This window comes from Podarcis muralis, chromosome 6 (assembly GCF_964188315.1).
Source record: "Podarcis muralis chromosome 6, rPodMur119.hap1.1, whole genome shotgun sequence".
In the NCBI taxonomy this organism is placed as follows: Eukaryota; Metazoa; Chordata; class Lepidosauria; order Squamata; family Lacertidae; genus Podarcis; species Podarcis muralis.
This window is the reverse complement of record NC_135660.1, coordinates 77377993-77399327: the sequence shown is the minus strand read 5'-3', so window position 1 is coordinate 77399327 and position 21335 is coordinate 77377993. Positions and strand designations below refer to the sequence as shown.

The 21335-nt window shown below is 43.2% G+C and overlaps 1 protein-coding gene across 3 annotated transcripts; it reads left to right on the top strand.

The window, feature by feature from the left end:
* The first annotated feature begins 1329 nt into the window (after positions 1 to 1329).
* RGR (retinal G protein coupled receptor) lies at positions 1330 to 19683 on the top strand. Of its 3 annotated transcripts, none has more exons than XM_028729238.2 (7): positions 1330 to 1485; positions 10152 to 10308; positions 13125 to 13246; positions 14666 to 14819; positions 15550 to 15667; positions 15977 to 16090; positions 16898 to 19683. In XM_028729238.2, the coding sequence occupies exons 1-7, from the start codon at positions 1404 to 1406 to the stop codon at positions 17039 to 17041; spliced, it is 891 nt and encodes a 296-aa protein (XP_028585071.1). In that variant the 5' UTR covers positions 1330 to 1403; the 3' UTR covers positions 17042 to 19683. The 3 variants fall into 3 exon arrangements, with proteins under 3 accessions (XP_028585071.1, XP_028585072.1, XP_028585073.2); XM_028729239.2 differs by lacking the exon at positions 1330 to 1485 and adding an exon at positions 6552 to 6684; XM_028729240.2 differs by lacking the exons at positions 1330 to 1485; positions 10152 to 10308 and adding an exon at positions 12611 to 12917.
* The last annotated feature ends 1652 nt before the right edge of the window (positions 19684 to 21335 follow it).

Sequence of the window (21335 nt, the reverse complement as noted above, 5' to 3'; positions counted from 1 at the left end):
GTCAGGGATGATGGGAGTTGTAGTTCAAAAACAGCTGGAGGCACAAGGTTGGGAAACACTGATCTAGACGCATCTCAGTCCAAGTTCAGGCCCTGTTCGGGGGTGATATCAGCCTTCGTCACCTTGATGGATGGCCACTACCGGGAGAAGAAAAAGGGGAATGCAATATTGCTTATTCTGCTCAGTCTCTCACATCTGATGACAAACCTGCCAAATTCACACATTCTGAAACAATATGTGAACCAAAAGGCAGCCATCCTTCAAAAATTGCACTTCTCCGAATTTTGCAATGCAGTACTCCAGTCAAGTAATGTGTAAAAAAAATGCATATGATAAGGTTTAGTGTGCATAAATGGCCACATAGCAGTAAAAACAGCACACAAGAATGCATTGTGAGAGAAAGTCGCATTGCAAAAATGTGTCTATTCAGAGAATTTTGCACTAACATGCAGATGAATTTTCACAAGCATTTTTAATTATTATTGAAACAATTGTCAACTTGTTCAGAAATGTGGAAAGCTGAATTTAAGACTAGAAAAATGAGAAATGGAGAGAACCAAAACTGGCAGATCCATCCCTAGTGATAATGTAAGTTCTACTAGACAACAAATTTGACACATGGCCTAGCATTCTGTAGCAGCTCAGCTGAGCATTGGCCAGCACCTCTAACTGGTCCCAAGTTTGAAATGTATTTTGTGAATCAGCTTTTAGTGAGGCTTGCAGCAGCGGGCACCAACTTGCAAGGGGCCATGGCCTTTTGAGCCGGCTTTTTCTATGGGAGCAGCTCAGATATGTAACTGTGGTTTGCTCATCTGTAAAGTTATCAGCAGCCCATTACAAAACAGGACCAGAAAGGAGGAAAACAGCTTCACAAAAATTGCTGGCCATTGGATTTCTTTCATAAGAACAACAAAATATGTGCTCCAGAAATTTCCTTTGTCCCCTTTCCCCTAATTAGACATTGAATAACATTTGTTGCTTTTATTCAGGTCACTCCCCAATTACCTCTCGCTCCCCCACTGGCCTTTCCAGCATCCTTTAATTCTTTCCCAGTGTTGCAGAATTAACCGGAGGGCGTTCTTAAATTTCATCCCTACAAAGAGCCTGTTGTGATTTCCGTGAATGCTTCTCCTCTTGCCACAATACACAAATGCGATTTGCAGCAGTTGCAGGGGGTGCGGGGAGATGGGGATTCAGAAAAGGGGCATTTTTGTAAGGATTGCCATGCTGGCGTTAAAGCCCCAAAGCTTTTCTATAAGAACTTTCATGTGTCAGCACGCGGATTGGCCCTTTAAGAAGGAAGGATGTCTTAGACTACTGGGAAATTCAGTGAAAAGAAGTGATCGGGTCACTTCTGTGGCTGGGGTGGAGAGCCCAAAATAGGGTGCATTTTTCTTGCAGACATGGTTACTTCGGCATACCCTGTTCCTGAAGGCTTCACTGAATTAGAGGTGTTTAGTATTGGCACCGCCCTGCTGGTAGAAGGTAAGCTCCAAATAAAAATGGCGTCAGAAATAGAAGTCGACACATATACTTTAACCACCCCTATTTATCATGGAGGGGACGCGGGTGGCACTGTGGGTTAAACCACAGAGTCTAGGACTTGCTGATCAGAAGGTCAGCGATTCGAATCCCCGCGGTGGGGTGCGCTCCCGTTGTTCGGTCCCTGCTCCTGCCAACCTAGCAGTTCGAAAGCACATCAAAGTGCAAGTAGATAAATAGGTACCGCTCCAGCGCAAAGGTAAACGGCGTTTCCGTGCACTGCTCTGGTTCACCAGAAGTGGCTTAGTCATGCTGGCCACATGACCCAGAAGCTGCCTGCGGACAAACGCTGGCTCCCTCGGCCAATAAAGCGACATGAGCGCCCCAACCCCAGAGTCGGTCACGACTGGACCTAATGGTCAGGGGTCCCTTTACCTTTACCTATTTATCATGGACGGGCCTTTATTTTCCTTTATGCTTTGCATTTGATCTTGATAAATCAGCTTTGTGGATCATGGTATGAATGGCTTTTAAAAAAAATTAACACGTTGCACAAAAGTATCCTTCAAGTTTCAAGCCTCTCCCCTGGGTCTCTAGAAGATAGATAGTGCAATGGGAGGTGGGCTGCAACTTACTCTAGGACATGCACTCACAAGGGCACAATCTTCCAGTGCATTTTCTTCCCTTCCTCCTATCACTGATTGTAAGCATTGCTGAATTTATTTGAGTTGCAGCTGTTCCATAGTAATACCAGTGGTGCAAGTCCATAATTCCTGCTATACACTGGAGGAGAGGGGGAAGGTTGCATGTTCTCATCTTGCCCTTGCAAATGCTGACTCTAGACTTCTTCACTTGTCTTGTTGAAGGGGCGGTAGCATCTGTAAATAATAACATGTATTATTTCATCCCCTTCCAAATATGATAAACCAGGTTTGTTGCATCTTGTCACACACACAGCTTGTTCTGCTGAGTGGGGTCCTGGGCATCTATCCCCAAGACCTGTCCCTGATAACGAAACCCAGGTTTATTGTTAAACACTTTTAGGGAAAGGTTATGGCCAGTTTACAGATACCCTTGCAAGATAGACCATTGCAGAGTAACTTGATTCATTATATGTATCTTGATACAGAGTATGAGGAATATAATGGGCACTGATGCCCAGGCGGTGATTCTTAGTGAGAATACGAATGTTACAAAAGTGTCTCCATTTTTCAACTGGGAAAAATGTTGGAGGCTTTGAAGCAATGAAAAATAGATGTGATGGAATACTATTGTGTTCAGGGTCATTGTAGTTACAATGGTTATGTCTTCTACAATTTAGATGAACTGGAGGTGGGATGGAGACTGGATGAAATGCAGATATGACCTAGGAAGGAAGGAAGGAAGGAAGGAAGGAAGGAAGGAAGGAAGGAAGGAAGGAAGGAAGGAAAAAAGAAAGAAAGCCTGTACTAAATAGAACTAATAATAATAACCACATTCATAATATGGTACTTCCACTCAGAATTGAAGGCTCTCAATTCCTGAACCACAGACAATAGATCAGGAAATAGGATTACAATAGTAACTACTATATCAGACTGGTATAGGTGAACATCAATTTTGATTGCGCCACCATATTTCACGGTTTCTTCCATACTTTCCTTGGAAATAAGACCCATTGATTTCATTGAAATATATGAGTCACATCAAATACGAGGTCCAAATCCGAATGTGGATGCCATCAAAAGAGAATCCCACAATGCAGAAGACCAGGTACTTGACATCTGCTCACCACTTGGTTCACCCAGTGATTACAGAATCTCCATGCCAGGAATGTGCATCACTCATGGAAATTCTGCATAAGACAGAGATGAACCATATAGTGGGAAAGCGTGTTCTTCTTCATGGAGAGCACGTGTTGCGGTGGGGGCCAGCAGGACACTCCAGAGTTGTGGGGCGGGCTAATGGTTTTTTGGCCACTGTTGTGATTGGGCTTCCCTTGTTGTTGGGAAGAAGTTAATGTTGCCATTTGATGATTGACAGCCAGAAATGTTAAAACTCCCTGCACGGAGCGTAGAGCTTCCTCTTTTCACTCCATGCATCGGATTGCCCCCTCCCCCCTATATTTGGGGTTCTTTGCTTTGACCTTGCTATGCCTGTCATGGGGTCGTCTGCTCTTGGGGCAGGGGCCCAGTAGGAATTTTGTCCATCTGGCTGATTGGCTGGGGCCATTTGGTTTTTTGCCTACTGTGTAGCAAATCGTCACAACTTGTAAGGTTGCGGTTAGGCATTGGTTTATGGTTTGGTTGGTTATGGGGCATGGATTGGCTGTGCCTGCCCCTCTAATGCTGCTGCTGCAAGGGATGCCGTTAAAGGAATACAGGGGCTCACTATTGCTTTTGTCCGAACCCTGTCAAGGGGCTAGGGCCACGCAAGAGCCCCTGGTTGCATTTGGGGAGGGCTGAGGGCAGGTTCTCTGCTCTGTTGCTACCCCCAAATGTATTCCCCTTTTCTGACTTTCGCAGGCTTGCGGAATGTCAGTCTGTCCCCCACTGGGGGGCAGATAGTCGCAACCAATGCCTAAGCAACCACTCACATTTTTGTAATTTAATAAAGTTGTGGCCAAAATTATGCCAAAAACCTTTTTAAAAAATTCTGTGTGGTGTGTGAGTTATTTGGGGTGACCTGGGGACCTTGACACGCAATCAGTGTTAGAAACTGAGATATGAATGCTAGCTAAGTTGCACTTTAAACCTAGGTTATGGGCGCAACAACGGAATGTCCAGGTGTGCTTTTTTATAACAAGAAAACAAAGCTGAAAATGAATGAACTTCAGCTAATATCTTACGTTCATTTTTCACATGGTCTAGTCCTTTCCCTGCCTACCCCCCCCCCCCTAATATTCTTATGAGGGTCCCTTCTCCAGTCTTCAGAGAGTGGCTGGAAGTGGGGAGCCAGAAAAATGTCCTCCTTTTCTTCCAGCTGTGGCAGTTTTAATCTGAAATCTTAGGCTCAGTACTGTACCCAGAGCTCAGAAACTGCTCACGTTAATGCAATTGCCTGTCGCAAAACGTGCCTAGAACAGTAGAATACCTTCAAAACACCTAGTACACCTTCAAAAGCTGGTGGGAACTGTAAATGTAATAACATTTAGCATTTATTTTTCACTTTAGAAGCTCAAAGCACTTTATATTATATCATCCTTAAAATATTACATTATACTTAATAATATACCCTGTAGGATAGGTCAGTGCTATTCTTTCCATTGTAGTTGAGAGACTGAAGCTGCTTAAGACCTCATAGCTCAGATTAAAAGGTCTTGCCATTTCTCAGGTGCTTTGCATAGTTTATGAAGACCAGCTATGGATGCAAGAAGCAAGCCTGAAACAAAAGAAACCCGGGAACTAAAATGATTTTCCAGAATAGCCTTTGAACTACTGCTTAATCCATTGTTCGCAGGCTTTCAGGTGACAACCTAAAATCATTATGGGCATGGAGAAATGAGCAATTGTAGTCAGGTGAATTTATTTTATAGAGTTGTGTGGTACTTTATTTATGGAAGCTGGATGCCAAAGAGGCTTTATCAAAGTTTTCATAGCTGGGATAAGGCTGTGTATCCATGTGGGTTTTGCATGTTTCACTGTGTTTTTCTATGAAACTATGGAATCTGCTCATCGGAGGTAACCAGCTCTGCTGTTTATTTGATCATATATTTCATTGTGAAGGTCATTTCACACTGAGGTAATTTCACGGGGAAAAGCCATAGGTCAGCAATAGCATGTTTGCTTTGCATGCAGAAGGTCACAGGTTCAGTCCCTAGCATCTCTGGGTGGGCCTGGGAGTGTCAGCCTCTAAAACCTTGAAGAGCGGCTGTCAGTCAGTGTAGGCAGTCCTGAGATGGATGAACTAATGGTTTGACTCAACATAAGACAGCTTCCCATGTTCCTAGTTTTTGAAAGAGTTTGGTTCGCTCTCTTAAAGTCTCATTTCATTTTCTGAGTCGCTCATTTAATATGTAAGTGAATTAAACGATAAAGGCAACTTAACATTATGTAATTTTTTTTTGTAATTAGTGGTTATTGACCCACGGTAAATGTATTTGTACGGAGGCCCAAGAAAGGCCATTTATTAAGAGAAAGAGATAGCAAGCTATGGTTACATATCAAATTATCTAAGAAAATTAAAGTAAAAGGTAAAGGGACCCTTGACCATTAGCTAAGACAATTAGCTTACTTCAAATAGCTGTTCACCACAGTACTTTATTTGGTTTTCAGACTAAGGCTGCCATGCCAACCCCAGTTACCTGGGAGTAAGCCACACTGAATTCAGTAGGACATTCTTCTGTGTAGACAAAGCTAGGGCTCTTCTGTGAGGTAGATAGCGATGGGAGTTGGGCTAGACTCCATTGTTACTTGAGATTTATGTTGGAGCTAAATGCTTGCATGCATGGTCATATGAAGCCTAAACAGTACACAAATGAGAGGAAAACTCTAAGGAAATAATGGTCACTCTGAATCTACATAAGCATAAAACCAGGAATGGATTAATTTCTTAGCCATATTGCAACAGTAACTGCTTTAAAGACCAACAGCACATTCCTGTTTTGTTTCCCCCTCTGTGAACTATAATTTTCAGAGCTTACTGGTAATGGCAGGTGACTGCTGTCACTTGCTTGTATTATAGGGATTTTGGAAAAGGTTGCACAGAGAGCTCATTTCTCATAATACAGTGCTACCTCAGGTTAAGAACTTAATTCATTCTGGAGGTCCATTCTTAACCTGAAACAGTTCTTAACCTGAGGTACCACTTTAGCTAATGGGGCCTCTTGCTGCTGCTGCGCCGTACCACACGATTTCTGTTCTCATCCTGAAGCAAAGTTCTTAACCCAAGGTACTATTTCTGGGTTAGCGGAGTCTGTAACCTGAAGCATCTGTAACCTGAAGCATCTGTAACCCGAGGTACCACTGTACTGTACTCAGTCCATGTCCATGCACCAACTGGCCCTTTAAGAAGGAAGCTGCTTTAGGCTTTCGGAAGAGTCAGAACATCTAGCCAAAAAAAAAAAAGAGAGAGAGAGATTGTCACTTGGAGTTTGCTAGTAGGGGAGGCAGAGCCTAAGCTAGTCTGGCCTTGCTGCTTTAAAGATGGCAACACCACACACTCTCCCTGAAGGTTTCACTGAAGTTGAAGTCTTTGGTTTGGGTACCCTGATGATGGCAGAAGGTAAGCTGGGATGAAGGGTGGTGTGGTCAGATAATTCTTAGATCAGATCAGACCTTCTTGCTGTTTCATTGCTCAAGCAAAACTGTGGTTTGAAGAAGAAGGGGGAAAGATTATATATAACCACATAACACTTTCAATAGAGCAGTATAGGCTTCAGGGTAAATCTTGTTTCTATGGCTACGCCATTGTTCATTATGCCTTTATGAAACAGGGCAGAGGTTGTTTGCAAGGCATGTTATGCAACAAGACTATTGAGGAGCGAAAGTTAAGTTTGTTGTTTTGAAGGATTCCAGGAATAAAGATCTTTATTGTTTCTGTTCTGTATGGACTTAAAAGGTGGTTTTGCATTTAGGACTGAGGATTCATACACATGGTTCATATCTTACTGTTTATTCTGAAACTCATCGCTTTCCATTTGTGCCCATCTTTTTTTCACCTAACAAGGTTATATAACAGAATCTTGTATACTTGAATGAAGATGCCCAAAATAGGCTGAGGGACGCATCATTCAACAGCACTGGATTTTAAGCATGTCTTACTCACAAAAGAAAAACCTGTCTCAAAAGTCCAGCTAAATGGATTTTGCCTCTATTTCTTCTTCTTCTTCACATAACTTGTTGTAGGAATTTCAACAGACTGTGCAAATGCAATTGCATTAGTAATAAATTAGCTGGGTGTCTCAGCTTCACAGACAGTTGTGCTAGTGATAAATTAGCAAACAGCCTAGTTGAGAATTCTGATCCTTTTTGTTATTTATAGTTTCGTTTTTATACTTCGGCTGAAACCTGTTAAGTTTTGGACCATTTCCCCCCCCCCTTTTACTGTGCTTTTTAATGTTGTTACTAAAAACACAGATAATTGCCTGCTGACTTTTAAAATGATATAAAAGAAGGCAATCTGGTAAAAATTAAACACACTTTTAGTTCCCAAGGAGTGAAAAATTCAAAGAATTAAAAAATGCATCTGTCTTACTGAAATCAGCCACTTTGTAGCTGACGTATACTCCATGTGTGATGACTCTATGCATATGAAATTTGATGGTGGCATATATCACTGTCAAGTGAAAAAAAAATGCTTTCATTCCTGCTGATGTATTTTAGTCCTATTCTAATGGCCAAAAAGAACTGTTCAATTCTTTGACTGGGGAAAATATTTGACCTGCAATCCAGGGGTGAGTTCTGTGGATGACAGATACATTTACAATACAAACCTGTGAATTTGCAGCCAGATGTAAGCCCCTTTGAGTTTGAAGGGACTTACTGCCAGGTAGGTGTATTTAAGGTTGCAGCCACAGTCTTAGTAAAAATATGTTGGTGGTGGGTTTTCAAGGGATTATCTCTGTAGGATAAAGAACAATGTAAGTCGGATGTCCGCCGCTGAAGTTTTGTAATAAATGCAGGGCACGATCCAGTTTCATTGATATCCATGGCACAAAACTAAGCACGTGCATCTAACTCTCTTGTTTAAATCAATGGGAATTAAAATTACTTAACTCTGGCTACATCATGTCTTAAGATGGAATTCAGTGTTGCTCTAGATGCAAGCATTTCTGCTGGCCAGATGGAACGATTTCCCCTCTCCCCCCCCCCCCCACACACATGCTGTTCTGAGTGTTCACCGGACTCCTCAGAGCTGATTTGGGGGGGGGCAGATTTGGAGAAGCGTGGGAAGTGAGGGGGGGCCCTGTTGCGCTAACAGGACCCATGGCACTGGCTCCCACTAGCTTTATTTAGTTGAATCTGGCCCCTCAGTTTATAACTACCCAGCAGTGTAATGGATGTCACATAAAGTAGAAGGAATTATTCAAATTCTGATACTATGCACACTTAATTGGACACAGTGGGCCTCAGTTCTGAGTATATAGCAGGGGGTTGGACTAAATGACCCTCATAGTCCCTTCCAGATCTACAATTCAATGATCCCCAACTAGCTCGGTATTATCTACAATGAATGATTGACAGTGGCTCTTCCGGATTTCAGGCAGGTGTGTCTCCTCGGCTTTCCTGGAGATGCTGAGGCGTGAAGATTTATTCTTCTGCATGCAAAGCAGAGCTGTGGCTTTCTCCCAATAATATAAAGGACCAAGGTCATTTTAGTTCACAGGCAGAGCAGTCCTAACTGGGGCCGTGGGAGATCGGGATGATGAGTTAAGATTGCAACCCCAGTAAACCATGATAAGTGCCTCTAATAATCCTGCACACTTGTGCTTTGGAAATTTGAGGATACTGGGAATTATTGCAGGGCAACTCAGGAAGACTTCCAATTGGTTTTAGCAATCTGCAGATAGCTTTCATGGGAGATTTGATTTTTCTGAAGCTTCAGTTATACCATCGTGCTCGAAGGCACACTTAGGATTGCTCCTGAGGCTGAGGGAGCTCCTAGCGATGTCAAACTCAAGATGGCATGCTTACAGTCACCTGACTGGCAGTATTAGTGGTATTAACATCTCACCATCTTACAGACAAGAGCATGTCTGATCCTTTTACCCGCACATACTTTCCTACTGAGGGCCATCCATCAATATGTTGAGAATAAACCAATTTTGTTTCAGTCTTTTGTTATACCAGATTTAGTTTTCCATAAACTTGAGTCATTTATCATCTATATAATCTATTCTATATAATCTATATATCTTTATAATCTGCATAATATAATTCCTTATTTATTTGTCATGATTGTTTGCTGTATATGTTTAGATTTTTTTTAAAAAATGCAAAGTATTAAAATAATAGACTGGGATCTATTGTAACCTACATTGGTCTCTTGGGAAATGAATTTAATTTGTTCCCCTTTTTAATAAATTGAGAAAAATAAAGCTGTGCTAGAGGTATACAGACAGATGCTGTCTGGGGCTAGTGTGACTTTTAGTCTAAAACCTCTGAACGGCACCAGGTTGGAAAAGGCTTCATCTCATAACTGGGTTACTAACAGTTGGCTGTTGTTTGGTGAGGAACAAATGCAAGTAAAAGCAAAGAACCAAACGACGCACGATGCAGGAAAACTGCAAATGTGTTTTGCCACAATTATTGTGCTTAAATTTGGTCAAGCTCAGTTTGCACTGGAACCATGATGAGGGAGTGAGGTTAACCCTTTCCCCCTTCTGATATTTGCCCCATTTCTTTGTTCTTCCTCTTGACCAGTTATCCTAGTTGGGTGTGTGCATGCAAAACTCTCTTTCACTAGCTAGAAGAATAGCATTGGACACTACCCCCTATTTTTATGCAAATCAAAAGGCCCCATGTTTCAATCTGATTCCTTATTCTTCTCTCTGGCTGTAGTTAATTGTCATAACTAGTCCAAGCCAACTCTGATTGTTATAAACAGATACAGGGATGCAAAAGTAACTATGTGAATAAGAAAAGTTGGGGCATTGTTGAATGCTTGGTGGTATGGCTGGTGTAGTTTGTTGAGTCCAAGCGTGAGCGAAAGTTATAAAACAACCCTTTTAAACCTGTGCTTGTTTTCAGCGCTGCTTGGATTCTCTCTGAATTTGCTGACCATCATCTCTTTCTGGAAAATCAAAGCACTTCGAACGCCTGGCAACTTTCTGGTTTTCAACCTTGCACTGTCCGACTGTGGAATCTGCACCAATGCATTCATTGCAGCTTTCTCTAGTTTCTTAAGGTAGATTTTATTCATTCATTTATTCAAGAATATAACGTGCCTTTCCACTAAAAAAAAAAAAAGTGCTAATGACAATTGATGTGTTTTATCTGTCCTTTTAAGCCACTGATAAACTAATGTATTTCAGAGGTGCGATACTCACGCATGCTGCTTTGAAAATAAATTAGGGTGCTACAATGTCTGGACATGCAAAATTCAAAGTTCTATATAGTAGAAGCTCCCAGTCTTCTTAAAGTGACCATTCCTATACTTGGGGTTATGTGCAGTGAGTCAGGAGAGAATGGAGCAATGCATCCAGATTCCATACAGTTTGCACAGCAGATACATCTTATTGCATGGATGCATTGCCCCCAACCCCAGGCGACCCCCTAGTGGAATAATGACTCAAGACAACATGCTGTGGGATTAAAATTGGCTACAACTTTATTAAGTTTCAGATGTAGGGAGACCTTGGCTCAGGCATTGGGCGTTTATCCTTCCCAGTCCTCAGCTGGGGATCTGGGAGACATCAGGGTTATCCAGAACGTGTGGGGAATGAGCTGGCTCTGGAGAACATGTGTTCAAGCAGAGAGCCCACCCCCCATTTTGCGGCCATCGCAGGGGAGAGCAATGACAACCTCTCGGCCTATGGCCAATGCCTCCCCTCAAGACCTTTAACGGGGAACCCTAGGATCACTGCCGCAAGGGGGGCGTGGATCACTGCTTCACACACACACACCCCATTTAGGAAGATAGACTAAAGGATTCCGCCCAAGGCCTGAAACCGCCAAAGTTGTGGCGTTTTGCTACGGGGAAGGCAAAACCTGCCAATGCAGGAAAATTCCTTTCCAGCCCTTCAACAGTGAGCATGACATAGCAGTGCCCGCGTACCTGTGAAGAAGAGATTAACCTGCAAAAGAAGACTTAACTGAGGGAGGGCAGGGTGGGAGAAGCTCTGGAGCCAACTGATGCTTCACAGCTAAGATTCACCTTCCGTTGTGTGGGCAGGTCAGTCCCTCCCCCTACCTGGCCGATCCCCTGGCAATGCCTCCCCAGGCGGGATTGGGCGATTGGCTGAGGTAGGCAGAGACCTCCAGGTATCCAGCCTGGGGCGAGCGAAGCCAGCCCGTGCTACCAGAAGCCGCACTGGGACCTGGGGGGCTGAGCATGACCATGCAAAAGGCGCCCCTCATTTGATGTGGGGAGCGGTCATGGCTTAAATCTGCAAGTTCACACAGTCTCTATGAGGCATTCCACATCCCCTTAGCTGTATCATCTTTCCTGATGTGAATGAGCTGGTCATCTTCCACAAGCAGGCAGATCGCTGCCTTTGCTTGCCTCTTCTCTTTGGCCCAGTTTTTCAGGGTTGTCAGTAGGTCTGTCTACACTCAGCACTTTCCACAGATGGGTTTCCAGTAGGATTTCTAGTTTGGATTTCCATAGTGGGTTGTTCCAGTTGCTCAGCTTTTCAGTACCCAATTTGAAACCTGAACTGCTTCCTGTTTTCCCCTCAGATGCTTTGTTCTGCTTCAGATTTACTTTCCTTTTCTCTCAGAGCCAGGCTCACTTGGGAATTACAGGGACAGAACTACCCAAATCGTATAGAAATTTATTTATTTATGCTACTACAGCAGCAAGAATGCTACTTGCCCAAAAGTGGAAAGAAGCAGAAGTCCCAGTAAAGGAAGAATGGCTACAGAAACTCATAGAGTATGCGGAAATAGCAAAACTTCCTGGAAGGATAAGAAATCAAGATAACAAACTTTTTAATAAAATAATGGAAATGGTTTATTGATTTTTTTTCAGATAAATTGTAAACAGATAAAAACATTAGCAGGATTATTGCAATAACCCACAGTTTCACAAGAGTATCTATTTACAGTAGATAATTAAATGAGCAAGTGAAATGAATTTGGATATGCAGAAGATATTATAAATAAATAAATTTAAGGAACCACAAAAAGAGGGGGAAGGAATCCAATTTTGAAATGTTAAATAGATTGTAAAACTAATGAAATGTATAAACTTGAAAGGTATAAATAAAAACTTTCCCCCCCCCAAAAAAAGAGTCACGCTTGCTTGTGACAGCAATAGTGTTTCTGAGCCCATAACCAGTTAGCAGAGTGACTGGATTAAAGAGAAAAAGGAATGGATAATACTTTACTTAGGGTAAAGTGAACAAGAGCAGGGTATAACCTGAGGAGAAATATACAGAGGTTTTTCTTTTCTTCAGCCAGACCTGCACAGAGGAGAAGCTCCTTCAGAGCCGCTTTTCCCTGCAAATGCCACTAACTGTCAAATCTCAAATGTCTTCCATGCTTGCAGTTCTTCCCCAACTGACTAGAACCTCCAGCCACTCAGAGTCTGCTGTGAGCCAAAACAGAAACAGAATTAATCCCTTAATTCACACATTGAATGTTCCCTGCCGTTGTACTTCCAACAACATAAACATAAGAGATACAGCATGAGTGGACCCACATAACTCTGGTGATGCCCACTTTGTCTTCCTATCAGGGCTGGCAAGATGAGGAAACTGCCTCAGATGGCAAGATCCACAAGGGCAGCAGATTCAGCCTCCAAGGGATGCCTTGCCCACTGTTGCTGCTGCTGCACTCCCCCTTGTTCCTAAAGTAAATCTTTATTTTCCCCCTTGTTGCTGATATAAGTCTTCCCTCACCCCTTCTTCCCAGGTGGGTGGGTGGAGCCATTTTGTGGTTCACCTCAGGTGGCAAAATGTCTTGGTCAGGCCCTGCTTGCTGTCCAGGTAGGGCGTGAGATCAGTGTCCTGATCGCTCCACCTATGGCAGGTTCCAATGTTTTCATTTATCTCTTTTCAGATACTGGCCCTATGGCTCTGATGGTTGCCAGATTCATGGATTTCAAGGATTTTTGACAGCACTGACTAGCATTAGCTCTGCAGCTTCCATTGCCTGGGACCGATATCATCAATACTGCACTAGTAAGTACTAGCCTGGTATTTGTATAGATCTAGATCAGGGATCCCCAAACTCAGCCCTCCAGGTGTTTTGGGACTACAACTCCCACCATCCCTAGCTAACAGAACCAGTGGTCAGGGATGATGGGAATTGTAGTCCCAAAACATCTGGAGGGCCGAGTTTGGGGATGCCTGATCTAGATCATTAGTTCTCTAATTTTTTTTTCTTGGTTATATGTATTTTCTTTTTCCTTTGTATTTTCTTTTTTTGTAAATATGTATGTTTTCTAATTTGTACTTAATAAAAATTATTTTTTAAAAAGTATTACAAATTGCTATGGAAACATGACAAATAAAATATTTAAGAATTTTAAAAGAGGTTTGCTGGTCGGTGGTAGAAAGCGGAATGAAGTTTTACCACTTTAGGACAAAGACCTTCCCCCTGTGCAACAGGGCTTTCTGCCCATCTTCCATCCTTGCATATGCTCCCCTTGTGTCCTTCCTGAAATCTTCTCTAGAGAATGGGGGGAACCCAGAACAGTTTGGAGACATGCAGGGGCAAGGGCACATGGGGAGAGGAGAGAGAGGGGAAGTCCTGTTGCACAGGCAGAAGTCCTTGCACTAACCAGTTGACTTTATTTGATACATACCTTCATCTTTACCTATCAGTTTAAATCATATGTGCTTTTAAAAAGCACCAGACATTGTTTGCAGTAGCTCTGAAAGGGGTGTTAACATTCTGAGAGCATAACCTTCCATGAAATATTTTGGAAAATAACAAGAACTATGGATGTGATGGTGCTGCCTTGGGGTGGTGGGGGAGGGGGGAAATGTCCGCATGTCTGGATTCTGGTAGATGCACCAGATATATTGCAATTTTCCAAGGTAGAGGAGATGCTTTTCTGGCATGGAGAACAGGAAACATGAAGAACATCTGCTTCCTCTTCATTCTGCCACATTACAAGTCCAAAGCATGACAGTAGGACAGTAAATTCTTGGGCATGACAGTAAATTGCCTGTAGAACAGGGCTCATGATGCAATACTATTGTTATGAGACATTGTAATTGTCTCGTGCACCGGTAGGGAAGACAGTGCTATCTCTACCTTAAATTGGATTCGATTGTCCATGAACAATTTAAAGTCAGAATTTTAAAAATTATCTTGTCCTAAGTATCCATCTTGAGTCAATCTAAAGCAGCCTTCATTGGAGTGTAGAAAAACAGATATTGGAATTTGTAGATATATCCAAAATATCATGAAGGTTGGCTTTTTCTTTCATCATTCATTATCTTAAAGAAGAAACTCCCTGTTTCAACATAAGTTAGTTACTCCTTTCTCTAACCACGGCCTACTCTCTCAATAGAAATCCCTGGTCAATTGACTCAGAGTTGCTGCTTTATTTCCATTCCAAGTTTATGAATCTGATTTCTTCTCATTTACAGGAAGTAAGCTACAGTGGGGCTCAGTGATTTCCATGGTGATATTTCTATGGCTATTTGCTGGCTTTTGGGCTGTGATGCCTCTTCTAGGATGGGGTGAATATGATTACGAGCCTCTAAGAACATGTTGCACATTGGACTATAGCAAAGGAGACAGGTGTGTTCCGTCTAGGCATTTCTGTGTGGCTTTAAAATAAAAATAAAAAGAGGCGCAACTAGTAAAAATGAATTTTACAGACAAACATATACATGGCAGTGGCAAAAGGTTGCCTGGCAGAATATCGCTCTTGTGCTGCTAAAACGCAGCCATCCTTTGACATTCTGAATGGTGCAATGGAGTTCTCCAGCCATGTGACATGTACAAAAATGCACATACTGCGGTGAAATATGCATAAAACACACACGTTGGTGACAATCACTTGCAAAAATGCATTAGGGGAAATTGCTTTGCAAAAAAAATATGTATATGAGGCAAAACTGAAATAAACATCATGCATATTCAAAAGATTTTGCATTGAAATACTGGCGGATTTTCGTGAGGTTGCTTTTAAAAAAAGTTTGCAAGCTAATGTGGAGAACTGAACTTAAGGCTAGAAAAATGAGAAACTGAGAGAAAGTGAAATTGATGGATTTTTCCATCCCTGTGCCTCACCTGCCCCACCTCCACTAATCATATTGTGCCTCCTAAGAAATCAGGCAGCCCACCAGAGACAGTTGTCCTACAGAACTATTATTATGTTTAACACAGAGAGCTGCCCCTTAAGATGTTTTGCTAAACCTAATTGAATATATGATTTCTCTCCTAAGTGGTTTTTAATATCAAGTATATAACATTGCAAACAGAATGACAGATCTCTGCCCTTTCCTCTCTCCCCTCCCCCCTCCAGGAATTATATTTCCTATCTTATTCCTCTGGCCCTTTTCAATTTCTTGATTCCGGTGTTCATCATGCTAACAGCCTATCAATCGGTAGATCACAAATTCAAGAAAACAGGACAGTTCAAGGTAAGAAAATATCCCGGCATATAAAGGGTTGTACACAGCTTCCTTTCCCACTCAAGGAACCATCTCCTATAGCTTGGTTATACAGTCTGATACACGAAAGAAGCAGTCTTTCAACTTCCTCATGGTTGCCATTTAAAAGGGGGAGGGGGAATCTATTTGTGGCAAAGTGCTGGAAACATTTATTTTGTCTCAAAATCATGTGCTCCTGTTGTAACCAAAGGGTTTTTGTGTGTTGTATCAATCTTAACTTTTTATATGAGTTTTATTTACGCAATACAGTACCACGTTCTCTGTTCTTGTTTTTTCCAGTTTAATACTGGTTTGCCGGTGAAATCTTTGGTCATCTGCTGGGGTCCCTACTCGCTTTTATGTTTCTATGCCGCAGTTGAAAATGTGACTTTCCTCTCCCCCAAAATTCGAATGGTATGTAAAAATAGCCCGAGAGCACAAAGATCTTTCGTGCAATGCAGACAATTCTAAGCACTTGGTATCAATGGGAGAGTACAAGAAAGAACACTCAGAAGCCTGAGGCAAGGAGATTGGAGCATGCAGCTCAATGGCAGAGCTTATTCCATGCATGCAGAATGCCCCAGGGTCAATCCCTCGTGTCCCCAGATATGGCTAGAAATGTCCCCTGTTTGAAATCCCGTAAAACTGCTGGCAGTACTAAGCTAGATGGATCAATGGTCTGCCATGGTATAAGGCAGCTTCTTGGATTCCCATCCATCTCTTTCTTCTCCATCCACCCCCTCTGCTGTCTTCCCCAAACACAATCCATTTTAGACTGTAAAATCCTTGGGAACAGGCCACTAACCCTTTTGCCTAACTCTGCAAAGCACCATATAAATGGATGGCAGTGGGGAAATAAACATCATCACCCCCTGCCTGGCCACTGAGTCCAGGCAAAGAGGAGCACATCTGAGATCCTGGCAAATGCACCACAACCCAGAGGAAATGTGTGGTCCCTTGCTCCTCTGGTAGAGCCAAGAACAGCTGTGCGGGCCCAAGATTTAAGGAGCCCAAATGGAAGTGGCGGAACGTAGGAAAAGAGAGAGTGGAAGAATTGGGGAGGTTGTTCCATCAGCCCCAGCTCAGTGAAAAACATGGCCGCTGTTAAGAATTAGTTGCTGATCAGGGTACCACCCAGACCTCATACATTTCATTATGAAATTCTGTGTAAACACGAACCCATCCTTATCTAACCTCCTTAAATGCTCTGCTTCCTAACAGATCCCTGCTGTTATTGCCAAAACCTCGCCAGCCGTGAATGCTTTGGTCTATGCTCTGGGGAATGAGAACTACAGAGGGGGGATATGGCAGTTCCTCACAGGACAGAAGATTGAGAAAGCTGAAGTCGATAACAAAACTAAGTAACGCACTGTGGCATTAAGCAAGGGCCTCTTCACACACACACTCTACATCCCTTAAATGTACACCTAGGTTGGGTTTTGAAGTGCACACTCAAAAATATCGTGACAAATTGGTGTTTGAAACCTCGTACGTCATACAGGCATGCTCGTCAGGGATCCAGGTTTAGGTGCGTACTCTCGTTGAGTCTCCCACTCTGTGTCAGGCTTGTTGCTGTGTAATGTGTGAAACAGTCCCAAATTGAGGCAGGCCCAACTGGACGCATCCAATAGCAGAAACCACTTACTATGACTCCAATCGACTGCGGTCTCACACTAGAAAGGCTTTGCATTGTCTACCAGCAATTGTCGCATTACTGAAAGGACGCCGTGCAGATGTCGTTGCCGAACCTGCCTCTCCATCTGCCCCGTGCCATTTGCCAAATAAGATGCCTCTAACCTCTGCGGGTCACTCTCATTTTACATGTCCCTCAAATGAACTGCAAGCTGTGAAGCACATTGTTTTGTTGTTGGTGGTGTTGCAAGATAGAACTGCAGGAAACCAAGCAGGGGGGGAAATAGTGGAGATCTGTTAAGGGTATTTCTGGGTTGTTGAGAGATTAAGGCAGTATCCAGTATTTAGGCCGTATGTTTGTGCCTCTGTTTTCCTATTTGCATAAAATGGGTGTTTGCAAAAGGAGGGATTTGTTTCTAAAATTCTTACTGTTTCATGAATACCATTTATTTAAATCTGGCAACTGATGGAGGGATGCGTGACTGGATCTCTCATCAGTCAAGCCTGCCAAATCAGTCTTCATTATGTAATGTGTTGTGCAGGTTTAATGCCTCTCATCTTAGCAATCTGCCTGTCGAGTTCTGTATTGCTATATTAATGTTGTGAGATGTATTGTGATTTCAGTCAAAAGGCTGAATGCTTATGCTGATGCTGTTCCCACCCGCAACCCCAGAATGTTTAATAACACAAAATGGCTCTGTGCAGGTGTTATGCCAAACGATGGTTTGGTGTTATGTCTGAAACTGCAACAGCTTACAAGCCATATTTTGTGAGGTGCTGCCAAAGTAGATTCCAAACTAATTGTAGTAATTGTAGCTTTCTGCTATGTCTGAGGTCCTAGGCCACAGATTCTGGCATTGCTAGAGTTGAACATTCTTTAACCCCAGTTAGTGGAAATATAATCACCTGATGATGATGAGATAGAAGCAAGGAAGGGAGGGTTCCCTCTTGGGGCTGCAATATACAACCAAAATTGTCTTTCCCATGTACAGAATCTCCCATGCTCAGCAGAGTTCCTAAGCAACTTTGGATTGAAACTTTGGTTGTACCACTGCAGACTTCAGGCAGGGCCTAATGTGACTGAATACAATTCCATTCAAAAATTAATGCTCTCCAGATGGAAAGCTAGGTCTAAGCAGGTCCAACTAGTGTTGGGATAGCTCAGTCGGTAGAGCTTGAGACTCTTAATCTCAGGGTCATGGGTTCAAGCCCACGTTGGGCACAAAGATCCCTGCATTGCAATGGGTTGGACTGGCTCATCCTTGTTGTCCCTTCCAACTCTACAATTCCATGATGCTGTGAGTCTATGATAGACAGCAAACCAGCTGCCTCCTCCCTGTGCCCTGGATCCCACGCCTGGCACCAAACCACCATCACCTCTTCATTCTTCCCCTGCTCCCAATGATGCCCCTCATCCACTGCTGCCACCAGCTACCTTGGGGCCACTTTGCTCTGCAGAGCATAGTATCCTTCCTCAGAGTGAGGCATTGTGGGTAAAGTGGCCTGCTCTGCCACCACAAAGTATCATTTAACGTGTTGCGGTAATAAACAGCATCACTTGAAACAAGCCTTCTCTGCAGGCTCACCTTGCTTTTGATGCCTTGTTCTGAGGAAGGGACCTCCAAGGCAGATGCAATAGCCAAGGGCAGCACTTTGGGACCCCTTCTACCACTTTCCTGCAGCAGTAAAGTGGTGGCAGAACTCCACTGTCACTGGGCTGGAGGTGGTGGCCAGCTGGCCATAGCACCAGCCGCAGGCTGCTAGCCAGTCAACAAAACAGGAACAGGCAGTGTGGGGCTCTGCAAATGGTCAGAACTGGCAAACAGGCCAAGAGGATAACAGTTTGCTGCACCTTTCCATCTGAGACAAGCAGTTGCCTTGCCTTATGGTGGGGCACCGTCCCTGGTTCTAGCCTAGCCTCCCTGACATGCTAGTTATCGATGTGAAGCAATGTTTTTCATATGATACACACAGAGACTTACTACCTCACTAAGAAGTAAGGTGAAGGAAACATGGATCAAGGTTGTGGGAAGCCTGATATATGTGGCTTTGGCTTTGGGTTGAACAGTAGAAAATGGAGGGGGAATAATCTGTTATTAGAAGGAAGGGGAAAATAACAGCCCTGATTGCTATATCCCAATGTGTGAACAATTTCCATGGCAAATGAGGAATTTGTGTAAGTGCAAATACGATTAAAGCAGCATAGCCAGAGCTTAGTATAAAACAAGTGCTTGCTTTATATTTCTCCATACTTTAAGCCTATTATATATTCAGAAAAGGATTAAGAAGACTGTACTCTTGTGAGGACAATGCACAGTGTCAATGTGCTGCAGCCAATTCAACGGCAGAATAAAACATGAGATAATAAACTGGGACCGGCCAGATGTCCATCCTAAATCTGGATTTGTCATTGTATGCAGAAAACCAATAGCTAGGAAGGGAGTACATTATAAGGAGTGTATGAACTGTTACCCAGAAAACCACAAAAATAGTTATTCCACTCTAAGTCCTTTGCTGTTGACTGATGCTTCGGAAAGTCCGTCAGTAAGCAGTGGCAAATAACTTTTGTCCACAGAGAACTTTTAACAGATCTTTTCCAGAATTATTTTCAACTGAATTTGCTTGTTACACAAAAAAAGGTTTCCCAGCAACTTGCAACATCTTAAGAACATAAGCATTGTATATATATCCATACATGTACACACACATTATAATAGAAGTGTGCAATTCTTTTAAAAAAACAACAACCCACAAGCAACCCCAAATTCCAGCAGCAGAAAAGCTTCAGCAGCAACATTTACAGGAAATAATGTTGTCATAGCCCATTGGAAACCCAGGTAAACAGGTACATTTTTATCTCGTGCTGAGAATATGTCAGCCAAGGCACAAGGTAGACCACACTTGGGGAAATTTCCACAAATGGGAAGCCACCATTGTAAAGGTTCTTTCCCCCATCAACATCTTCCAAGACTTCTTCAGAGGAGGTTCTCAGATGAACCTCCAAGAGTCTAAGTAAGTTCATATTAGGAAAGGCATTCCATAAGATATTGGGGTCCTGAACCATAAAAGGTAGAGGACCCCTGGATGGCTAAGTCCAATCAAAGGTGACTATGGGGTTGAGGTGCTCATCTTGCTTTCAGGCCGAGGGAGCTGGCGTTTGTCCACAGACAGCTTTCTGGGTCATGTGGCCAGCATGATTAAACCACTTCTGGTGCATCAGAACACCAGAGCACACAGAAACACCATTTACCTTCCTGCCGCAGTGGTACCTATTTATCTACTTTCACTGGTGTGCTTTCGAACTGCTAGGTTGTCAGGAGCTGGGACAGAGTAATGGGAGCTCACCCCGTCACAAGGATTCGAACCACCAACCTTCTGATCAGCAAGCCCAAGGGGCTCAGTGGTTTAGACCACAGCACCACCCGTATCCCCTGCTGAACCATAAGGTTTATAGAGCAACTTACGTTGGGGAAACCTTGGTGGGTTGCTCTTCTGCAATACCTTCATCCTCCCTTGCTCACACCATTCTGCAGGATACCATTTATCCAAGCTTCCTACTACCATGTCCCTCCCACCCTCCCTGTCAACAGCAGTGACACACAATGTTGGGAAGCCAGGAGAGCAACACAGCCCCAGCCATGTTGCCCCACTGGCCATTACTCTCTGGAGGGTACCAGGTAGGGGTAGATTGGCCTAGAGGAAATAATATGTGGTAGAACTCCCCAGATCAATAAGTAGACACCAAGTCCCATCAACATCAATTCCTGCATGTGTTACAAATCCCAAGTCCTCTTCAATAACAGTGACCTGTTTACTTGAGGTGACTGGTAACTTGTAACGCACCAAGAGGATTTGACCGATTTAGAAACTGAGCAGACCTTATTATAGACGTCACACTACCTCCAGTCAGACTGTGGAGGCCGCAAGAGAGCCTTGCCAGCTAATATGCTTAAGGAAAGGCACTATGGCGAAACCGGATTAAGCTGGAACTATTTCTCTGAAAGCAGGAATGGGAAATTCCAAACAA